The sequence below is a fragment of the Melopsittacus undulatus genome, chromosome 9 (assembly GCF_012275295.1).
Source record: "Melopsittacus undulatus isolate bMelUnd1 chromosome 9, bMelUnd1.mat.Z, whole genome shotgun sequence".
Lineage (NCBI taxonomy): Eukaryota > Metazoa > Chordata > Aves > Psittaciformes > Psittaculidae > Melopsittacus > Melopsittacus undulatus.
In genome coordinates, this window is record NC_047535.1 from 34710634 (window position 1) to 34734802 (window position 24169).

Genomic DNA, 24169 nt, shown 5'->3' on the forward strand with positions numbered 1-24169 from the left:
CTCAGCTCCTTTCACCTCTGTAAGAGTGCCAAGTGTATACTGGCCTTATTAGATTCAGCCTCAGCCTGAGCCTCTCTTTACTGGCCTGTTTCTCTTTTTTTCTAGGTGGAGGTGATAAAGAAGGCTTATCTGCAGGGAGAAGTAGAATTTGAGGATGGAGAGAATGGGGAAGATGTTGCAGCATCTCCGAGGAATGTGGGACACAACATATATATATTAGCTCATCAGGTAGAATTTCACCTACAGCTTCTGTAGCACCAAGTGTCACAAATTGAATAGCTAAAGGTCTGCTTTTTCCTGAAATTGTTTTAATGGTTCATCTCTGAGACAAACTCACTGCACGTTCACTCTTTATCAGAGTGAATCCCAATCCTTAAAGAATCAGAAAAGTCAATGATACAAGAAAAGTTCTGGCATTTTCTTTTCCAATTGGAAGCAGACAGGTCTTGCCCAGGTTTCTGAAGATGTGGTTCAAGTTCTTTTCAGTACTGAGGAGCAATGTATTATTTTTCAGTTGTATCAAAGGCTACTTTATTCTCCCAAAGAAATGATACTCACAGATCAATTAAACTCTAGCAGAAATCTCCCTCTGCTGTTATGGTTTTTGCCACATTCTCCCTGTGTTGGTGCCAGTCAGGTTTGTTGTATTGCTACAATGTGGTGTTTGAAAGGGGAGAGCAAATACATCTATATCTACTTAATATATTGATGCTGCATAAATCACTCCATTAGAGTTCCTTTAGTGTCTGAGAAGAAATACCATCACTATGCTGTAAGATGAATTTAGAGCTTCCAGAAGCATTTTTGGATCAGTGCTCTGTGCATCTGCTTTTCAGTTGATGCAGGTTTTTTCCCCTGTCCCTGCCTAGATACCTGTGTGATTAGCACACCTTTGAATTTGAGTAGATCATAGAACAGTTAGGGTTGGAAAGGACTTTAAGATCATCTAGTTCCAACCCCCCTGCTACGGGCAGAGACTTCTCGCACTAAACCATGTTACTCAAGGTTCTGTCCAACCTGGCCTTGGAACACTGCTGGGGATGGAGCATTTGCCACTTCTTTGGGCAGCCTGGTTCAGTGCCTCACCACCCTCACAGTAAAGAATTTCTTCCTTATATCCCATCTGAACTTCTCCTGTTTAAGTTTAAACCCATTAGTGTATCAAAGTCCCTCTGGATCCTATCCCTTCCCTCCAGCATATCAACTGAACCACACAGCTTGGTGTCATCAGCAAACTTGCTGAGGGCACACTCAATCCCACTGTCCATGTCACCAACAAAGATGTTGAACAAGACCATTCCCAACACCAATCCCTGAGGGACACCACTTGTTACTGGTTTCCAGCTGGACATGAGCCGTTGACCACAACTCTTTGCATGTGGCCATCCAGTCAGTTCTGTATCCATCGAGTGGTCCACCTATCAAACTGATATCTCTCCAATTTAGAGACAAGGATGTCGTGTGGGACAGTGTTGAATGCTTTGCACAAGTCCAGGTAGATGACATCAACTGCTCTACCCCTGTCCATCAGTTCCATAGCCCAATCACAGAAGGCCACCAAACTGGTCAGGTGTGATTTGCCCTTCATAGAGCCATGTTGGCTGTCACCAACCACCTCATAATTTTTCGTGTGCCTTAGCATGCCTTCCAGGAGAATCTGCTCCATGGTCCTGCCAGGCACAGAGGTGGGACTGACTGGTCTGTAGTTTCCTGGGTCCTTCCATTTTCCCCTTCTTGAAAAAGGGGGTTATATTTCCCTTTTTCCAGTCTCTAGGAACTTCACCTCATGTAGAAGCATAGACCAAATGTGAATGTTCAAGAAGTTTCCCAAGTGAGGCAAAGGGTGGGAGAGGATGGGTAAAAGAGGAGTACCACATGGATATTAAAAAAATACATATTTGAATCATTCTGACTTGCTCCCAAAATAGAGCTGCAGGGTGTCTGGTTGGAATAGAACAAGCCTTCTGTCAACTTTGCCCTTTCTTAGCAGCTGACTGCATACTATTTCTTTTCTTTTATGCCAAAAATCAGAAATTTAATATCAGAGAGACATCTGGTGTCTCCCACTCCCTTTGCATTCCTTTATTTCAGTTGGCTCGTCATAACAAAGAGCTGCAGAACATGCTGAAGCCGGGAGGTCAGATAGAGGGAGACGAGGCTCTGGAGTTCTACGCCAAGCACACGGCACAGATTGAGGTACAGGGAAAGCGGTGGCTGCCGGGAGGTGTGTGGGGGGGAAATGATCTGCTGCGGAAGGAGCCGCTTGGAAGAGGAACGGTGGAGTTGGACCCCGGTTGCATTAGATGTGATATTCTGGTTGCAGTGCCTACCTGTGTGTGTGTGGACACATCTCTGACATGAGAATGTATGGGTCCTTATTTTTTTATTTTAGTTTTTGACAGCCGCTGTTGGGGGGAGCTATTTTTGAGCTGTCATGTGTGGGCTTTAAGATGGAGCTGAGCAGAGCTCTGTTGGCAGCAGGAAGTGTAACTTCACTTCTGTTACATTTTGGCCAGTGCTATTGCTGAATCCATAAAGTTTAGTGATAGCTTTTGCCATTCTTTCTGTATTAAAATGACAATTTGGCCTGACGTGCAATCTTAGATGCTTTTCAAAAGTAAAGCATGCACAAGCACAGAGATGTCACAAAACTCTCTAGTAAGCAATATAACTGTTATTCCTCATATTATTCCTTATACTTGCCTATGTAGTATGTGGTTAAAATTTGCAAAGAATCTTGATTTGGTTGACCAGATTGCTCTAAAATTCAGCACAGGTTTGGTGCTGCATGTACTGGGCCCCTTGGAAATCCCAGCTAAGAACAGCATTGCCAGGGTAAGACCATAGCATAAAGAATATCAGTCTTGGAGCTAAATGTAAGTCTGCTTCGGAGGTGAATTAAATGAAGTCTCTACCGAGCTGCTGTTCTACAGAACTGTGTCCAAGTTTCTACATGTAGTCAGCTTGAAAAAGGTGTGGGGAAATAGACCAAGAAATAAAAGCATTTAAAAGCTAGGACGAACTTTAATTAAGGCTGCTGTTCAGATTGTCAGGTCGGACCGTACCATGGAGCAAATAGTCTTCCCTGTGCCCAGTATCTGTGAATTCCTCACGAAGGAGTCCAAACTGCGGATATATTACACCACGGAGAGGGATGAACAAGGCAGCAAGATCAATGACTTCTTCTTGAAATCGGAAGACCTCTTTAATGAGATGAACTGGCAAAAGAAATTACGAGGTAGGTTGCTGTTGCCAGTGTGGTTGTGTGGAGCGTTACCAGCAGAGTGCTGAGGTCAGGTTTGCAGAGTTTGATTCGGTAGCAGATGGTTCCCCAGTGTGGCAGCAACCTTGATAATTGGTTGAAAGAATCTGCTCCTCTACGTGGTGGCAATATGCTATAATGAAGTCAAGCTTAATGCAAGAGCAATATGGACCACCTGGAGGGATCTAAGGGAGAGGGGTAAGAAGAATCAGAGGTCACCTTTTTTGAGATCCAACAGGAAGGAACAAAGCTGTGGGGGCTATTTGAGACATAGCTTAAATGAGAAAGAAGGCATTTGGTGGCAGGGAGAATTGGAGAGGACACAGCTGAAGAAAGCAATGATCTGTTTTCCTTCCCTGCACTGGATACACTAAGCAGTTCCCTTGGATTGCAGGAGAGAGGCTGGGTAATACAGCATGGGCTTACTGCATCTCTAACAATGGGAGTATTGAAGAACAGGTTAAACATGTATCTCCAGTAATAGTAGAAGTAGAATTTGTCCTTTCTTTGGGCAAGGAATAGACTGGCAGATGGGCTGATTAAGTCCCTTCCAGCCCTGTGATGCTAAAATATCTGAAAGCAAGTATTTTCAAGCACTTCTTTTCCCTCTGAGGTTCCCACTGGCAGCTAGGGAAAGTTTTTAAATAATATTTTAATCCATACAGTGCCACCACTTTCCCAGCAAACTTCCTAACTCATTTGCTTATTTTTTCTTTAATTGACTTCTTGTTTTGCCAAAGGAGAAATGTTGCACATGGGGCTCAGCTTCATTGAGCAGCCATAACTGGTTAGAATTTACCAACAATGACCCTCTGAAATGTGAGAGATAAAGTAGTTATTTCCTGCTCAAGTCAGCATCTGCTATCTGATACCACTGTTGTTCCTCGTGCTTGAATAGCTAAACTCCACAAGAGCTCAGGCTGGTCCAGAACCGCCTCCTAGAACAAATGAGAGTGGACTTCTGCCATACAGCTGCATGCCAGTGCTTCCGGTTGTTGGGGTTTATGTGTATGTGTGTATGTATATATATTAATAGATCTTTTAACAGAGAAAGCAGTTGTACTCATACTATTTCAAATTTTCAGTCAGGTAGAGATAAGGCTGCTTGAAGCTTGGTCAGCTCTATTGAATTATTTCTCATGTGTATGAATACTAAGTAGAGCAGAGCTATTTCCACTGAGCAGTGGATTAGTACTTCTGACAGCATCAGAATCCACAGGAAGCTGCTTCCTAAATATGACTTCTAAGAGCTCTATAAGAAGTACGGGAGTGTATAACATCCTACACAAATGGGCAGCTTTGACAGCATCGATATAGTCTGTTAGATATTGTTGAGTTACTTTAATAGTCTTTGAGGCTATCTCCAGGCAAACTGTGAAGACACCCGTAATTAACAACATGCCACAAATTGAACAAGATCCACCTGCATAAGCAGAGAGTATTTCTTTGAGAAACTGGACTCATTTTGTCTGTCTCCTAATATTCTTGTCTTGTTTGGCCAATTAAGTGATACTCTGTGTTGATACATGTCTTAAATACAGGTCTGTGTTTTCAAGATGTGACCATCTGGCAGTGCTCTGTGCTGCTCTTGTGTGATACCACTTAAGAGTTATTCAAACCTCAGAAAGACACCTTAGAAAACTCTTTATAAAGGCCCATGGACTTAGCCCTTCAGCTTGTGGTACTAGCCCATAATCTGAGCACCATTAGTCTCCCAAAGGTCTTAATTAAGAATTCAAATGAGCCTGCCAAAAGCAGGCAGAAGTGCAACACAGGGCAGATAGTCTGTGCCCATCCCCAAATGAAGGTTTAAAATACTGTGTGGAACTTTATAATGACCATTTGTAGAACAATTTCATACAAAGTAATTCAATCTGCTTACAAATTCTTCCAGTTAATGTGAAATGGAGAACAGAAATAATACAGAAACCAGTGCATTGTATATTTGAAACACTGCTACATCACATTTTGAGGCTTAACATGTGCCTGGCTAATTAGGTGCAGTGAAGCCTGTATTCTAACAGTGACGGGGTACCTTTTTGTAGGCCTTTCCTTTGCATTCAGCTGTTCAATACATTGGCTTTTCATGTGCATTTCAACTCAGTATAATGAGGCATTGTATAATTCTTCTAACCCTTTTTTTTTTTTTGCTTAGGATGCTAGAAGAGGTGATTTGCTGAAGGGATGTGGTAGTTACTGTGAGCCTTAGAATTGCAGCATTCATTAATTTACTCTTCAGCCCCAGAGTCTGCATTTTTGTCTTTTCCCTAAGTTTCACTGTGAGCTTCTTTACCTTTGCTCTCTGATATCTCTGTACACATTACCTCCTTCCAACAGGAGAGAATATTACTTTATTCCTTCTTTGGGAGCATTTTTAATAGGTTATTTTTTTGCCACTCCAGATTTCAGGAGTACACAGTTTGCTGCAGAATAAGCCTGCAGGAGCTAAAATCAGGGGTATTTTGCCTCAGGGTAGAGGGAATTGCTATAATGTAGTTTCTTGGCTCTCCTTGTCTTCTGGTCCGTGACCACTTCAGAAAATGGATCTTTTTGCTTTCTGTGCCTCTTGATTCTAGCTGCAGAGATTATTAAAATCAGGAATCTTTTGGAAAAGTATTTATGGGTACCGTTAAGGATTTAAGATGTGCAGCTGTTTAACTGTGCACTCACCTCTGTGCAGATGCGCTTGTGTCCTTTGCCCACGGGGCAGATTCTGGGGCTACGTTGGTCTGTTATCAGCTTGCAGTAAAGTTGTCTTACTTGCTTAGCAGTTAGTCCTAAGCATTTTAGGTTTATTGCTATGCATTTTGGGTCTTAATTGTCTGCCTTGCCTGGTCTCCACTGAGCTTTTTCTGGCTTGCTGTAGCAGAAAAGAAGTTTGAAGGCCAGCAGCGTCTTAGGTGAGCTGCTGGCAGCAGTGTAACTTAGAGGGATGGGGCTGAATCTCACCATTGCTACCATGTACAAATCTTCCTCCTCCTAATTGTTCTTTGTGTGACTGAGTACAAAGTATACTATTAGGGAAAACCTGAAGTCCTTGACCTCTGTGTTTCTGAACTTGTTCTCATGCTGCTGCTAAATCATGTTTGAAAATACTTACCTTTTTAATGTGAGTCCTTTGCTGTAAAGAGCTTCTAACTGGAAGTACCCCAAAGATAAAGAGTAGTCAAATAACCTTCAGCAGAAGCCATGAACATTACCACTGGTTGTGCTTTTGGGCAAATTGAAAATAAAAACTGCATTTTGGTGGAGATTAATTTTATATAGAGACCTCTTTTTGAAATGCTCCATTAAAAACACTTATTTTTCTGTTTTGCAGCTCAACCTTTCCTATACTGGTGTGCTCGCAACATGTCCTTCTGGAGCAGTATTTCCTTTAACCTGGCCGTCCTTATGAACCTGCTCGTAGCATTTTTCTATCCATTCAAAGGAATTCGAGGAGGTACCAATATTTATCATACAACAATATCTGAACAACTGAAGTATAATGAGCCAGATTCTCTTCCCTATTGATGTCTGCATCACTGCTTACTTCAGTAGGGACAGGAGAGCAGAAATTGGCTTTTTTTAATTGCCGTGATTTAAACTGCACTTTTCTCTGACTTGATTTTTCCTGAGGCATTTTAAAGGAAAATATAGAACCATGCTTCTTCCTAGGGGAAAAAATTATCCAAGACAGACATCCACCTTTAATAACTTGACTGTTCCACTTTGTTTTAAAGTTCTGTAATTAACTATTGAACTAAAAATATGAGAAATGTTAATTTGTTGTTTTCTTTGAGCTTGCATTTATTACTGTCATTTCCCATGAAACTTTTATGGTTGCATAGCACATCAGGAGGCCTCTGAGTGTTGGGGTGGGGTGAATGAGATTACTCTGACTTGGCAGATGAGGTGTGCGGGGGCAAAGTGACCTGCCTCATGCCATTAGAAATTGGTGGATGATATGGAAAAAGAGCCCATCTCTCCTCTGTTACTGCCTTTTCAAGGAGCCCCTTCCTGTAGGAGCACTTGAGGCAGAGGTTTCCCTAGGGAGCAAGGAGAAGCATGCCTGCCTTGTCCTCTAGCTTGGGAGCAACCTGAGGCTGCAAGTTGTTTTGCCATCAGTGCATGGCAGCTGTCATTTCTGCCATGAGAGATGGGTTAACATGTGCGGTTTTTGTGGGATTGCACAATCTTGCTGTAAGAGAGCTCTTGGAAGTTGCTTTTGATCCAGACAGTGGATTTGTGTGACAGTGGTGGGTCTTGGAGCCAATTTGGTAAATACTCCCAGTGGAGTCCTGATGAGAGTCAGCTGTTCTTCCCTAGCTCCAGCCTCTCCCAGGAGATGCACCCCAAGGCATGTTGAGAGGCGGAGTCATGTCAGCAACCATCAGGAATCTGGAGAAATGCTCTCATGAATGCCTCTATCATGTTTATCACTTGCAGAACTGGTGTAAAGGAAGTGTCTAGGTAGGAGCTTTTTCCACTTCTGTGTCAACTGGAGTAAATAAGAACCCCAGCAGTAAAACCTCCTCCTGGAGAAGGTGATTCATGGTCAAGCCTGCCCTTCCCTTTCTTTGAGGTTTGTAGTGCAGCAGGGTTGGATAGATGCTTATGTCTGCCTATTGAACTTCCCTCTGCATCTGCCTCCTGGTTTGCTTGCTGCAGAACCCAAAGACAGTGAAACTGAAAGATAGCAGTAGCCTGAACATAACAAAATTATCATCTGAGCTCTGTATGTGGCACAAAAGCCATTTCACCCTTTTTCAGCTCACCAGTTAATTTAGATTGGGAAGAGCCATAGTTTTGTGAGTAGCATGTGACAGCAGCCTATGTTCACAGTGGGGTAAAGGCAGTGGGCATGCAAAACTTGGTTAAGGGGTTCTGCAGCCTGATAAAGCCTGTGAGAAGATACAGGATATTTTAGACCAGCTGAGAGGGGAAAGAGTATAGGTACCTTCTGCAACATCAGTCTGTGCATACTTCTGCATGGCACCCTGGACGGCAGACCCTGGGACCACCCGGATCCCATTCTGGCCAGCAGCTGGTTAGAGAGTTTTAGCAAGCACAAAGAGCAACTGAATTTTCTATCTCTAGTTTCAAAGGTCACAAGTTAAAATGTAAAGGTTTGTATTTATGGCTGTAGGAAAGCTGGTAATCAAACACTGAGATTGCACGTTGAGTGACTGGGGAATCATTTGGCATTTTGAAGATGCCCTACCCTACATATTTGAGATACTTTACCATTTTGATATAATCTCTTCCTCTACTAGTTACAATCAAAAATGAAAGATAAATACATGTGTATTTTATATTTAGCTTAAAAAAAAAAAGAGAAGACTTCAGAACAGACCGTTTGGGGGAAGTTGTCAGTGTCTTGAATTGCTTAGACAGGGTGAACTGAGCAGCTGATCAGCATCTGACTGTAGCAGAAGCTGTAAAACTTCTTACTTGAGGAGCAGAAACAAAACTGGATGCCTGGAATTCAATACTGGAATGGTGAGAATTCCAGACAGGGAGAGCTTCCTATGGGTTACACGTTCCTTCTGCCTGCAGCCATATAATGGACTCCACGTGCTTGCAGCAAGGCTTTGACATTAGGTTGGGTGCAGACAGCTGGCTTGGTGAGCTTCATGTGCCAAGGGCAAACACTGCTCGCAGTCTCTCTCTGTCCCTGGGAAGGAGAGACAAGCCCATTCCTTGAGCCCCACTCTTCCCTGGCCCAGGTCCCACTAAGGGCTTTTTATGTCACAGCATTGCACTCCACATGCTGATGAGCTGCTGATGGTGTTGGGATGTTACAGGCACCAACTGAGGACTTCATTAACTCTAGTTATTTTTGAAGGCCTGCTGGGAACTGCTGAAACTTGTGAAAGCAAAGATATTCATGTGCCGTGGATGCCTTTGTAATAGCTGGGATGTTCAGACACCGCTGCAGGTGTAGTCAGGATCCTTCAAGATCTGCCTCTTGCGGCAATTCCCAAGTCATTCCTGGATAAGCTTCTACAAGTTTTTTCCTCTCCCATCTCGGTGCTGTTTGTCACTCCCACTCAGGTGACTCTATTTCGAGCTTTTGCACCTTTGCTGTTTGACAGCTCAAGTAGCGCTGCTCTGGGATTCCAGACTCCCTTCAGACAGCGGAAACATCTGTTCAACTTTACGCTTATTAAGTTATAATTTCCATCTATCCTCTGCTGTCTTTATTAATCTGCAGCGATTTGGAACAAAATTAAACGGCTGCTCGTGGTAGTCAGATGAGAGTAGTGTTTCCTAAGCCGTCTGCATTTGGGTGGGGGGGAGGAAAAAGCCCTCAGTGAATATCATGCTAATAAGACGCAATAGTTCTCTCAGTTTGTGCTTGCAGAAGGGCTCCAGAGTGCAATGAAATTGGAGGGTCTTACTTTTCTGTCTGTTGAGGAACCAGTTGCTTGAAGAAAATTGGTTTTATGTCTGTTATAAGAAAGTGATGTCTTCTATATTCTGCATAAAGCTGGGGTAAATGGTATTTTTGGCTGAATATTTTTTATGGCTCTTCCAGAGAAGTGTATTTTTAGCAACATGGGCTTGATGTTATGTAAGCAGACAGTCTCATGGGACAGTCTAAATAGAACCAGAAATAGCAAGAGATGACAAAAACTGGTATGAGGCTTTTGACCAAAAGCATAATAAGAGAATCTGTGAATCTGGACCTGGAGGAGTATGTTGTCTGTCTTCACCTACCTATTCAGTGCCTCTACAGAGCATATTAGCAAAAATGCCTCTCCTTTTCAGCATGCAAGGTGTACAAGTAATGAACACTAAAATGAAGAATCCTATAATACTGGCACTTATTTACATAATGCTTTAATAACAAGTTTGTAATTAAAATCTGCTCAAGGCATCAGGCTCAGATGTTCCACTTACTGCTTTGAAATCAGTAATGTCTGAACATGAGGCTTAATGATGATCCACCAAAGATAAAATGGCATTTATTTGGTTATTTTGGTTTGGTTTTGTTTGGTTACTCGAAGCATTGAAATGAGTTTTGTTCTTTCCACCCTAGGTACACTGGAGCCCCACTTGTCAGGCTTGCTGTGGACAGCGATGCTGATATCTCTGGCCATCGTTATAGCTCTTCCTAAGCCCCATGGCATCCGAGCCCTAATTGCTTCTACAATATTACGACTAATATTTTCAATTGGTTTACAACCTACTTTGTTTCTTCTGGGTGCATTCAACGTAAGAACCGAGTGGGCTTTTTTGAAGTTCTCTTGCATCTTACCCAAGAGTTTTTTACCTGCAGAAATAGGCTGGGACATTGTGGTGGAACTGGTGGGAGGAGTAATTCCCTTTTTTGTTTCTAGCACAGGTGCTTTGGTGTTGTTCATTTCATCCTGGTTGCCCAGGCTGGAGACCTCTGAGCTTTCAGTCTGTTGTGCTATAGTCTAGAATCAGTTTGCACCCCAGCCAGAAATGTAAAGAAGTCTCTGTGACCCTAAAGTACTCAGTTGTTCAGCCATTCACTGACTAAGCTGCAGTATTTACAGGGTTGGGTAAGATTCACTAAACAATGCATTTCCCAGATGTCTGTCTGCAGTCTACCTGCCAGCTGAAAGCTGACACTAAGCAGTTTTGTGACAGTAATGTGTGGACTGAGCATGTAAACTGAGCCACCAGAGAACTTCATTAATGCTCAGACCCGGATATGTGTGGTCTCTTGTGGCAAGTGAGCCAAAAAGGTTTCTCTAACTGAGTCAGCAGGAGCTGTGCAAAGATGCAGCTTTTCAAAGTCCTTAACTTTATTACAAAGTGCCCAGGTTTCAAATGCATCATTTAGTAGCACTCATTGTCTCCAAAAGATGTCACTGAGTGCTGTGTACTACAGTCAGAACTGCACTGTGAGGGTAGTGATGGTTACTGGTAATTGTAGCATTTAGCAGCTTCCAGGTAAGTTGAAGGCAACATTCCTTTGGTATTACAGTTACAGTTACACAGGAGGATTACTGGGTGTGTGATCCAAGAGTGACTTGCTGAGGAAATCTGGAGTTCTTGCTTATTAACAGGCAATATGGGGTGTATCAGAAATGTCAGGGTTGCTGTAGGCTAGAGATGCTTAGTGCCACGCTTAGAACAGGAGTAGTTTGGGTTGAGTTTTTGGTTTTTAGGAAAGTTTAATTCTGACACCAGGGAACTTTCTTCTTTAAATCTTAGTCTCAATGCCTTTGACAAGAAGCTGGAGGCAGGAGTCGGTGCACACATTTTATTGGACCTGTGCAGTTTCTGTTCTGGGTCCCTGACCCAGCTGTGCAGAAAGCACACCAAAGAGCAGAGCTTTGTGTAATAAACAGACCAGCATGGTTGTTGATGTCATCATGGAGCTGAGTTGCCTCCAGCTTTGAAAAATTGCCTTTTTCTTCCTGCAAGCCCCATGTTGTAACTGATTTATGGTTAATCTTTCCTTAGGTCTGTAATAAAATCATTTTTCTGATGAGTTTTGTGGGTAACTGTGGAACCTTCACTAGAGGATACAAGGCAATGATCATGGATGTTGAGTTTCTTTATCACCTGCTGTACCTTCTGATTTGTGCTCTGGGGCTCTTCGTACATGAATTCTTTTATAGCTTGTTGGTAGGTATTCACTTTGCTCTCAGAATGTTCTGCTGTCTGTGTGTTTGTAAAGTCTCATCTCAGGCATATCTAGAAGTGTCAAACACCACTCACTTTCTGTTCTGCTACTGGAAACTGATTGTACAGGCACTCTTAAGAGCCATACTCTGGAGGTTTTGCTTGGTAGAGGTTGTGGTGGGAGGCTACAGGACTCCTGCCACATCTTTTCTTCCTGATTTGTACAGACAAGCAGAGACTTTTTTTTTTTGTTAAGTACATTATACAAGATGTGTTTAAGGGTAAAATTAGTTAAAATTGCTCATTACAATAAACGTGTGTGCTGTTACAATGAAGGTATTTAGCATTTCCCTCTGTGCTTTAGCTCTCAAAACTTCAAAGACACAGGTTTCCAAGGTTGGATGTATTGCTTGTGACCCTGCTCTGATGTCCAAGATAATAAAACAATTTAAAATGTTGTGACTCTTAAGTAATATCAGTACTTAGTGAAGGCTTAAGCCTTCTTAAAGTCATACAAGCTCTTACATGAGGACAAAAGAAGTCATGGACAAATCTAGCCACAGAAATGTTAGCTGAACAGGAGGCACTTTTGGAGTTGCCACAGTATGAGTAAGAGGTGAAGTCTTTAAGATGGTTTACTCTGTTATTGTCAATAATGATAACATAGCATCCATGCTTCTTGAGTAGCTGGTTAACTTTGGAGTAGTCTCCTCAGCTGCAGCTAGACTCCAGACCTCGCATGACTGACACAGATGCCTGGCATATGTGTTTTTTCTGTTTGGGATGGAATTCATCTTGCACAGCACAATACTTCTAAGAATAAGCATAGAAGGAGTCTATCTAGCATTGGTGGGGAAAATGTGTCATTTGTAAAGTAAACCTTAAATCCAATTCAGAACACTCTATTTTTACCCTTTTGTTTAATGATCTGGTACCCAAATTGGTTATTTTCTCTATTCATGTAGGTCCAGTTTAACAAATACCTGTTCTCTCACTGTCAACCAGCATAGCCAGCAACCTGCCTGGGCTGTGCTGATGGACTGACACAGACCCAGGGGAGTGAAAAGTGAAGGAAAAATCTGTAAAGAAATTTAAACAAACAATTTGGGCAAAAAAAAATATTGCTCCTTTAGTTATACACTGAAGATGTAAAGGAAATGGTTAATTGCATTTTGAAATGAGCTATGCTGAGATGGTGATGGGGAAGATAGTACAATAAAAAAGATAAACAGTTTGTGTTAGCAGCTTTATGTTTAAAGGTAAAGTCAAAACCACAGCATTGCATCAGCTACTAAGGAGAAAAATAACTGCTACAGCTGAACCCAGGACAGGGACCCCATCTCCTTTGCCTCCTATGTTTTATTTTGCTAACGTGTTAAATTTCAGATAACTATGGGGGATGGGGTGTGGGGCAAGAGAGATGTGCTTTAAATACTCTCTAAAACATCAGATTGATATTGTTATGCCAACATGTAGTGTGCCACCAGTGGTATTGGTAGCCCACGTGAGAAACAGCCTTTGCTTTTGTTTGTTGTTCCCCAGCTCTTTGACTTGGTGTACAGAGAGGAGACCTTGCTGAATGTCATCAAGAGCGTCACTCGCAATGGACGTTCCATCATCCTGACTGCTGTTCTCGCTCTCATCTTGGTCTACCTGTTCTCCATAGTGGGGTACCTCTTCTTCAAAGATGACTTTATCCTGGAAGTAGACAAGCTCCCTAATGAAACATTGCTGCCAGGTTGGTACCAGCAACTCATTTCAACCTACTTATTCCAAAGTAATGGGCTCTTGTTCCATGGAGTGTGCTGAGTGTCTTCCAGTCTTCCACCTCTTGCAAGACTACTGATTACCTCACCAGTTTGACAGTTTCTTTCTCACAAAGGACACTATTTAAATAGAAAATGTTTAGAAACCCCAAACTGATTGCGGCAAATGGATACCCTGGTGTTTTCTACCAAGTGTTGCAGTCTGCTGCAGCACAAAGAGGGAAGGGGAGGAGGAACAACCCCAGGAGAGAGCACTTGGGCTCTTCTGCAGACGGTTGAAATTTGTCCCCTCACTGTTTGCTAAAACAGTTGAGATTATCTAATTCAGCTACACCTACTCCCTCCCCCAGTTTAATTACAAGCAGACGTTAGGTAGGCCATCGTGGAGAAGGCTCTGCACTGGGAAAGTTCAGTTCTACCTCAATTTGCCAGATACTGGATGCTTATGTTGGCTTTTAACTGTGGGGTTTAGTTTCAGCATAACAAAAGTTAGTATTTTATCTGAAGTAACAGAGTGAATATAAATGAAGGGCATCAAAGAGATGCTCCTGTGAAGCAGAGGTTTCTATAACTATGGTTTACTCATATTTATAGACAGTATTACCCTCCTTCAAATACTTGCTAAAGTTTAAACTCCACAACAGGCTTCTCTGTGCTGATCTTGGGTTGCTTATTGTAAGTTAAAACCTGGAGCTTTTTCTACACTGCAGTATCAAGCAACTAACTGGGTGGGAAGCATGAAATTAGATTTGTTAGAGGAGGTTTGGGGTTTGTCTTGTTCTGTCTTTGTTGGTTTGGGGTTTTTTTCTCTGACACTTGAGCTATTCAGACAAACAGTATTTCACATGACCCTATTTTTTTCTAGTTTTACTGCCAACCCTGTGAGAGACCCAGACCTCACTGACCCTGTTATTTCATGTTTCCGTGAGGCTGGAGAAATGCCAAAGACTTACTACTATGTGGCACTAGGTTTGTTTGGATACCTGCAAGGCTGAAAAGCAAGTTTCTAGAAACCCTAAAAATTCACTGTGCACTAGGACATAGTATTTTTGGAACAATTTCAGTTACTTTCTCAGCTTTGGAGCTGGTGCAAAATAAATGCACAACTTTGGTCTTTAATTCATAGAAGCAAGAATTCTGCTTGAATTTAAAATCATTGAATGTGTAAATTGGAAAGCACTGTGCCCTTCTAAGCTCCAGGATAATACACTATTATAAATCTGGCTAGTAACTGCACACAGAATGTGATGGGGTACCTTAATATCTGTGTAGTCTTCCAAAATGTTTAACTATCCATTTGATTCATCACCTTCTGTTTTTAGATCGCACAGAACCAGGTGAGACCATGACTGGGGAGTTCCTCTATTCAGATGTATGCAAAGCAGGTAGCAGTGAGAACTGTTCTTCAATCGTTCCTTCAGACCGTGAGTATCTGCTGTTGAATTCATAACTCACACCCTGAGTCTTCACCCTTTTTCTGGTTAAGCACCTTAAATTAAAAATAATACTAACTTTGTCTACAAATCCCAGTGTAATAAATCTGGGAATATCTGGGAAAACTGTCATGAGACTACCTTACTTAAAATAGGGCTCATTTAGGCCAACAACATAAATAATGTTTGTTACATGAAGTGATTACAATGGAGAAACTTAAAAACTGAACCATACCTTGATAAAAACTGTCATACTCTTTAATTGTCTACATCAATTTGAGACGGAACTGATGCAGTTTACCTCTCTACAAAATCTATTATTTTAAAACATTAGGCTGTTAAATGTGATCTCTGAGGATAATACTCTGTGAAATACGGAGCAGAACATCATTTATTGTCATTTATTCTATCTAGCTAACTAAGGAAACTGGTTTTAGTATCACAGCAGGAAGTACTCCATGGATTAAATAGGCAGGGTAGATTTGGGGCGTTTTGAGATCAAAAAGTACATGTGAGAGATAACTTGCAGCATAATTGCCAGCCTCAGATTGGGCATTGACATATTTCAGTTTTATTTTCTAGAAAATGTAATTTACTTCTCAGAGATTTATGATGCTGGCTGTGAGAGCAGACAGAACATCTCTATATCTCTTAGAAGTGGAACTCTTACACGGGCAAATGTTTCAAAGGTCAATGATGGCCACAAGCCCACGCCTGTAAGAGGAGATGGCTCTGTTTTACTCAAGTGCCCTCTTTCATAAACTACGATTCAACACTGATACAGGAATAGGTGCTTTATTCAGCTCTAGGAGAAGTGTGCTGCTTTGTCTTTATACACTCTGGCTGCAGAAAGGAAAACACCAGAGGTGTTTTTATGTCATAAATAATTAACCTGATACTGGGGTCTTACATGGCCAGAGATATTAATGATGCCCGTATCTTTGGCAATTTCTCTCCCATCTTGGGGTTTGGCTATTTCTGGGTTGCACGGGGCTTTGGGCCTTTCTGAGGCTGCCCGTGGGAAGGTGGGATCAGCTCAGGAGCATTTTTATGATCAAATGCAAGTCATGAGACTTTTAATGGGTACAGGGAGAGTGTATGAGATTAGGTAATTAATTCTAGCAGTTCTCCAACTGAAACAGTGAAGTTGGAGGCTTCAGCCAAATGAAGAGAGGGTCAAAAAAACTGTTACTTTTTTAGCAAAATGCTGTTTCCATAAGCAGTGATATTTTAGCCATTTGAAAAATACAAGTCGAAGTTGCCATTTTGAGTGCAGCCCAAAGGCTGTGCAATCTGTTAGGCACCAGGGGAGAGTGTAAGAGGCAACACTTTGTCCTCTGAGCTGTCAAAAAGCTATGATTCTGTATAAACAGGCATCTGGTGATCTGAGCTATGCATGCCAACAGAAATGGAAAGAGATATTTAACCAAGTCAAAGACAACAGTTCAAGCATAAAAGAAAACTCTGCTGGTAAGAAGAAGAGGGTGGGCTGGAGCCAGGGCAGAGATACCTGCTCTGATGGTCAGCTCTTGGTGAGAGCTAAGGAGGTTTGCAACACTGGCTGGAAATCTGGCCAGTTTTGCAAAGAGGGAAGAAAGCATAACCAGCAAAGAGTGTAGAGGATGGTTTAAAACTGATCTTCTTGCCTTTGAAACGTGTCTTTGCTTGCTGTGTTAATAGAACTGATTGCTGAAGAAATGGAGGAAGAGAATAAAGAGCATACGTGCGAGACGTTACTGATGTGCATTGTTACTGTACTGAGTCATGGGCTCAGAAGTGGGGGTGGAGTAGGTGATGTGCTCAGGAAACCATCCAAAGAGGTAAATTATCACTGAATGGGGGTGGAAGAGTGATAACCATGTAGGGCTGGGGATAGAGTTCTGGAGGATATGTGTATACACTCCCTTTAAACAGATGTAGGATACCTTGTGACTACAAGGGACCATACTTGTAGTTTAATGTATAGTATCACATTAAACAGCAGCTAGTTCTACCCATCCTTATTTCAGGGCTTTTTTGGGCTGTCCAGAATGGGACCCAAAAGAAAAGAAACGCAGTAGGCAAGAGTCCGTGCTTTTGGGAGTTCAGGATCTGAAGAAATAAGTACAAGCTAATGAAGGAGTAACATGAGGCAGCAGGATGAAAATGCAGTGGTAGTTGATACCCTGCTAGAGTTTCTGTGGGGAGCATCCCTTGGAAATAGTAAGATGTGTACAATGGAATGATGAGAGGAACCAAGACAGGTTTGGAGCTGGGACTGTGGGAAGAAAGGAAGAATGTTGTTTGGAGCCATCATCAGAAAGGACCAGTCAAAGCAGAGGGGATTTTTCATAATACCCAAAGCTGCCCGTATAGCTGCTGCTTTAGTTGTTTGTGCCCATTCCTCAGAACCATGTTAGGGCCAAAGGAGCAGTCTTAGAGTTAATGCAATTTCAAAGTGTTTTCTAATATTTAGCCTTATTTTCAGCTTAAAATGGGTTAAAAACTACAGAATTCTGAATAAAAGTTTGGCACCCAGCTGGCAGGATGATTCTGAAAACAGGGGTTAAGTATCTGGGTATTCAGGCTTGCAATAAATACGCAGTGGGTACCGTGAAGTTCAACTTCATGTTCATGTCCACATCCATGCTTGTTAGCATAAATGAAAATAATACTGTTAAATTCCAGTCAAAGACTTTATGGTCAACACTAATGCTATATTGATGTATTAGCAGTTTAATGTAAGGATGCAATGTGATTGGGCTTGCAGGGTGGGGGTGAGAATAGATTCCAGTATGAGTGAGAAAGAAGAGGATAGACTTGGACAGCAGAAAGAGCAACTCTAGAGATTGCTTACTGGTAGCTGACTAATTTGGCTTTTCTTTCAGTAATCTTACATTTTAGCTTCACTTAATGCTTCGAGTTGTTGGGAGAGCATCAGAAATGGAGACTCTAAAGGGAGGGGTTGTGGGGCATCGTGCTCTACTGAACAGAAAGGCATGGTGAGGGTTAGATATTTCATGTATTTATGTGGGTTGTTAATTGTTAAAATATGTACCTTGCAGGAACCTCTGTTTGCTGCTAGAGTGATATATGACCTCTTATTCTTCTTCATGGTCATCATTATTGTCCTTAACCTGATTTTTGGTGTGATCATTGACACTTTTGCTGATTTAAGGAGTGAAAAACAGAAGAAAGAAGAAATTTTAAAAACTACTTGCTTTATTTGTGGTAAGTATAAAAACACTCTTAAGAATAAGGGGTTACTCTGTCAAAGTCACTGATAGCTGCAAACTCTCATGAAACAGGGGTTTTGAATTACTGGCTGTTCCTACCTTGCATTCCTCGGCTAGTTGATAATGGGTACCACGTGCACTGGGGCTTGGCAAGCAGAAAGAAATGGGGAATGCATGCTGGGTATGCCATTCTTCCTCAAACCTTTAGTTTCTGTTTCTCCTGTGCTTCACAGAATAGTTTCCTATTGGAATGGGAGAGATTTTCATAAACATTCGTTTTTTCCAAGGGTGCAGAGTGTTGAGTAGTGCCTGTGAAAGTTAATTCCTAATCTGCCGATGGGATAAAACTGCTGAGCTTTTGAGGCTGGGGTAGTTGAATGTTGTGCAGAAGTTGCATAACACCCAGACTGACAGAAGTAACCTTTGGAAGTTTGTGGCAAAGCAAATGTTGCTTCTGGTATCATTTTGCCTAAAAATAGGAGATGAGTTATGAAATCCATCAGACTGATTGCACACAAGGTAGCTATCTTTTTTTTTACCAAAAGTCTTATGTTACTTGTAGTAAGTGTGAGCAGTACTTATGCTTCTTTCCTCTTCTTGCTACACTGGGGGCATTTGTTAGAGTTTATCGCTATTATTCAGCTTTCATTTAAGAATGATTGTGAAGTGCGGCAGACTGTAGAAACAAGTTTTGTTCTTACAGCTTGTTTCCTTAGTACCAGTTTGTAAATAAATACTAAGAGTTATATATGTGTCACTCTTGTAGGTTTGGAAAGAGATAAGTTTGATAACAAGACAGTCACATTTGAAGAGCACATTAAAGAAGAGCACAATATGTGGCATTATTTATGCTTTATTGTGCTAGTGAAAGTAAAAGATTCTACAGAATATACAGGACCAGAAAGTTACGTGGCAGAAATGATCAAGGTGAGTTTGGAGTCTTGTTTTGAGTTTTTTCTCCCCTCCAGATTAGACCAATCTACTGGTGCATTTCGTAAATGTAATACTCTGTATTTTATTTATTTTGTAAGCAAATACTTAGACTTTTTCTACAATACTAAGCTTAATCCAATGCCTTTCCTTTTAGAAGCATCTTCTGAAGATATGTACTAAAGCTGTACTTGGCAGGGTAACTCGATAAGAGATGCTGCATTGGTGGCATCACACTGCAGCCTGCCACGGGCAGTGCAGCGGGGCACTTGTGGGAGCTGACATGAACTGCAGCACTGCAGTCACACCTCGGTCCGTGGCTGCATACCTGCAGCTTCTCAGCCTCCCAGACTCTCCCATGTGTGTGCTGAAGTGGGTGGCAGTGAGCAGGGAAAGCTGGGGTAGCCTCTGTGGTTTTAAATCAGATGAAGAGAAGCTGTTTTCAAAACTAGTGTTTAAGGGAGAACACTTTCAAGCTGGTGGAAGTGTCTGAAATATAACAGGTTAAAACCTGCCCCAGCATAAGTATGTTTGACTGACTGGTAGGATTTGTTGTCATATGATTTTAGCTTATTATTGTAAAAAAAAAACCCAAAACTAAAATTAATATCTACTCAATTGTAAGGCTTTTTAATGAGAGAATTAAGAGCCTTGTCTCTGCCAAGCTGCAGGTTCAGAGCTCCTGGAATTAGATCCTAAACCCCAATTACTAATTTGGGTATCTTCTGGCTGGTTAGCCAAAGCTGTTTCTGATTTATAACACTGAATTAGCTATTTCTTTACTTGCCTTCAGGTGAATAAATAGCTGAATACTTTTCTTACTTGTCTCTTTTTTGCTGTGGAGGTACAACCTACCTTTAAGTGGGCAATTTGTTGTGGCCTGGTGAATGTGTAAATCCCACCAACATCTCTTAGAGGTTAAACATGTTACTTTGGGGTCACTAAAGTGTATGTCCTAGTTCTGGATTTCTGCCTCTGTAATGAGGGCTTAAAGAAATCTTGTGAGCAGTCACCTGATAGAGGATTAGCACAGTGAGATAACTCAGTACATCACTGCTGCTTTCTGGTCTGACTGATTATATGTGGGAATTCTTAAAGAGCCAAGGCCATGTAGTGAGCGATCCCAATACCCTGAGCCTTGTTACTGTAAGGTAAGAAGATTTTTGGCAGGCATAAGCAAGGTCAATTGTCTTGTTAGGCCTCTGTAATTTTCCACTGAAAACGTGCAGAGAATGATCCCTGACAAGGTTGTAGTTTCCCACTGTATTTTTAGAGTAAGGTATTTAATCGCAATTATAACAAGTTATAAACATTAGCTTTGTAAACTGTAGTAACTTCTAGACTAACCAATTAGAGCTCAGTATCCAAGGCTGTTACATAAGAAACCTAAGGGTGTAAGGGTATAAAAGGAGCATTGTATCTGAATAAACTTTGGCAATCACTTGATCTCATTGATCATCTCCGCGTTGTCCGTGACTCCTGTGTCAACAATTATATTGCTCCCTTTATTTATCCCATGGCAGCAAGCATTACTTCAGGGGGAAGCCCTGTACTCTTTAGAGTGTTCCCGCTTGTAAAAGATGACTTTGTGTTAAAACTTGTTTAAAAGATAAGAGTTTCAATTAACAAGCAATGGAGTAACTATTTCAGATTAGCAGTTTAAACTGGGTAAGAACCAAACACTAGGCACTGAATGTGCTTGCAATAAGCACATAAACTGGAGACCGTTCATTGTAATTCCCATTCGCAGAAGTGTCAGCAAGGGCTAATTACTGTGTGTTGAATGGGAATATGGGTAGATTATGGATAGTCCAAGTGTCTCATGCAGTTGCAATTTTATGTAACTGCTCTAGGTAGAGGTTTGGAGCATGTCTTGTAGTTGGTTTTTCTGCATTTCATGAGCCAGTTTTAAATTGAGCACTAACAGCAGGGTCTCACTGCAGTGCTGCTGAAAGCGTGGTGTAACCGTCTGAGCCATGGAATAGGAAGTTAATTTGCTTTGCACATCAGTGGTGTGCCACAATCCAGCACAGGCGTGACCAGGGCAGCTCAGGCTGCTGCTGCCCTGCCACTGGAGTTCTCAGCAGCATTGAGATGTTGACATACTCCTTAGGACTGATCTAGCAAAGCTTACTCTGAATATTAGAAGCATCCTTTAATACTAAAAACATTATTTTTGTGCCCTAGAACATCTGAGTGTAAAACATGATGAATGTATTTCTCTGCCAAGCCTGTTTTAAATACTTCTGTAAGAGTCAGAAATCCTCTTTTCTGCCTAAGGTATATCTAGGGGTAACTTAGTTCATGATCACCTTTTACTCAAGCCTTTTTGTCCTGTGAATCTAGAATGCAAAAGGAAAGCCCTAAATGTGTGAGTGGTTCCAAAGATTGAGATTCATGTTTTGGAAGAGATGGTTCATTCTGGATTTGTACAGAGGGTGAATGGGAATCTGCAGTTGCTTAATGGCTGCAGCTACCAGGTTCTCCAGGAAAGCCTTCTTGTGTCGCGGCTAGATGTAAAAGGGATTTTCTCCCCACATTTTCAGTCTGAAGGTGGCACTCTAACATCTTTGATAATGACAGAGATGGGGCATGTCTTTTCCAGGGGCTGTTGTATGGTACCATTGTTCAACTGCAATTTATACCCATTTTTAGTAGTCATGGGTAGGAAGCATAATGTGCTCCAAATCATATTGTGATGACAGAATACATCTCAGATACGCTTCACCTTTGCTCCGACTCCCAACAATGTATCTTTAGAAAACTTGGATTTCTGCCTTTGCCAAAAAATAAGTAAATTTAAAAAAGCCAATGTCCTGCCATTTGGTATTTTCTCAGAACACTGAGAAAAAGAAATTTAGGACACCAAAATTATATCCATCACTAACTTGTGAGGTGCATCCAGTGCTGCTGGTACAGTGCTTTAAAGATATTTTAGGTAGTGGTATCAAAAGAATCCTGGACAATTTCACTTAGACCAGTTAGTGAATATTCAGAAGCTTCAAGAGTGATCTTGAATTTTGATGTTTTCTTGTCTAAAAATACTGTGTATAGAAAGGCAATTTTGGGGGATATCCACTGTACTGGGTATGACAGAGCTGAGTCTTACCCATGGAATTCATTGGTACTCTGCAGGGATCTGACCCAGCAGAAAAAGAAATTGTAGCCTTGAAAATCAGTTATTAACTACAATTCTTTAGTGAATTTTGTGTTTCTTCATAGATAGAAGCTCATTAAGTTAAAAGGCAGCATGCAGAAAGAACTTAAACTTGGAAACAGAGCTTAAGGTTTTGAAGTACTTTGAGCATTATAAGCCTGATCAAAATAACAATTAAAGTGATCTGATAAAATAAAACCTAATAGACTGTACTGGCAGTACTGATTTGTAATTACAACTCCCATAACGTTTTTCTGATACAAATTAGGGGTGTATTGGTTCTTGTGATCTCAGACTGGTTTTGTTCAAGTTCCCTATGTTCATGGAGCTGCATGGGGAAGCCAGGCTGCAGTGGTTGTGTAGCTGCAAGTGCAGACTTCTGATAGGAGGCCTGGATTTTATCACCAGCTTTTCCCCCTGTAAAACTGGGATAATGCTCACTTTCATCAGTAAGGTGAGCATGTGCCTGCTGTCATATATGATGTAAAACTTGGGATATCTTAAGAATCTTTGCTGGGAATTGCTGGAGCAATGCAAGGGGGGAAATGAATTGGTTCTGTTTGATGTAGAAGCTGAGCTTGCGTACACACCCGGGCTGCTGCAGTGACTCACCCGCTGTCCTCAGGTCCTCACCAGCACTGGAGAGGCTGATAACCCCAGGGATTTCAGGAGGTGGCAAATAAAGCTTGGCATGAAGCAGCTCACCTTGGAAATGCAATCTTGAACCACCTCCTAATGTCTGTTTAATAGCACACACAGTACTGTAGGATGAGAGAAAACATCTAGTGGTAATAGGGATAGTCTTTAATTCTTGGTGTTTATAAAGCCCTCCTGATGACCTGGTGTTCATCTGGCTGAATCACTGCAGATGTGCACTTAAGATAGCACAGCTTCGAGATGGATCAATGTCTTTTGAAAAGTGTTTATCTGGGAGGTATGCTAATGGTGCTGCAGAGCTGGTAGTCTGGTGCCTCCTGCCTTTCCCAGGAATAAAGGCACACGGTTCAGCTGCTGTGTGGCTTTGTAGTCACCAGGGAAGATCAGGTGATGTCTGAATAATTCCATGTGTGTAGGAGGTGGAGGGGATCCACTTATCGTGTTGGCCAGACACCGACATCCACACCCAAGTGACTAATGTGAACTCGGTGCAACTCCCTACAGATTAGTTCATTCAAATGTCTTATCTACCCCTCCTGTCTTGAGAATTCCTTCTGATGTTTTCTGCATTTGCCTGCAGTTAGTGTGGCAGCCTCACTAGCAGCAGCCCCATCAGTACAGCTGTCACTGACTGTTGGCAAAGGTCTGCTACAAACAGCTGTTTGCAGGCATTTATAATATGTCAAAATTCTCACTCTGAAGCTGGAGACATTGAAAACCACATGTACACTCTGGGTTCATGTGCATTCATAAGCTGTTGTGCATGCAGCTGCAGTGTGCTGCCACTTGCATGGACAAATATTTGCATACACAACTCTTGCCTACCCCAGTACAAGGATTCGCATGTACACCTTGGCACCAGTGTTTGAGCAGTGCAGGCAAGAGCTGCATGGCTGTGGGTGATTTTGTGCACACACATATGCATGCTGAAAATAAAGGCTTGTTTGGAAAAGCTCTTAGTACAAAGCTTCCTGAGGAGCTCTTGCAGCTTCCACAGACTTCTAGTGCACCAAGTAGGAGCCGTGCCATTAACCTTTATTACACAAGCGAGGCAGAGAGGCGTGAGGTGTTGCTTAAGCTCACATGTCCAGATCGAGAGCACCGAGTCCTGAACCTTCAAGTGAATTGTGTTGTCATTTGAAAATGAACCATTTGTAAAGAAG

At 41.8% G+C, this 24169-nt stretch overlaps 1 protein-coding gene across 5 annotated transcripts in view; it reads left to right on the plus strand.

Moving 5' to 3' along the window:
• The window catches only part of ITPR1 (inositol 1,4,5-trisphosphate receptor type 1), a 163489-nt gene that overhangs the window by 125924 nt on the left and 13396 nt on the right, over positions 1-24169 (plus strand). For 4 of the 5 annotated variants that reach the window (XM_034066017.1, XM_005149437.2, XM_005149435.2 and 1 more), the window contains 11 exons: positions 106-228; positions 2092-2196; positions 3046-3238; positions 6582-6704; positions 10287-10462; positions 11687-11851; positions 13391-13586; positions 14946-15038; positions 16728-16867; positions 18092-18257; positions 19029-19189. In XM_034066017.1, coding sequence (XP_033921908.1) covers positions 106-228; positions 2092-2196; positions 3046-3238; positions 6582-6704; positions 10287-10462; positions 11687-11851; positions 13391-13586; positions 14946-15038; positions 16728-16867; positions 18092-18257; positions 19029-19189 — 1641 coding nt within the window. Of the gene's footprint in view, positions 1-105; positions 229-2091; positions 2197-3045; positions 3239-6581; positions 6705-10286; positions 10463-11686; positions 11852-13390; positions 13587-14936; positions 15039-16727; positions 16868-18091; positions 18258-19028; positions 19190-24169 lie in introns of all 5 variants that reach the window. The other variant, XM_005149436.2, reaches the window with a different exon arrangement.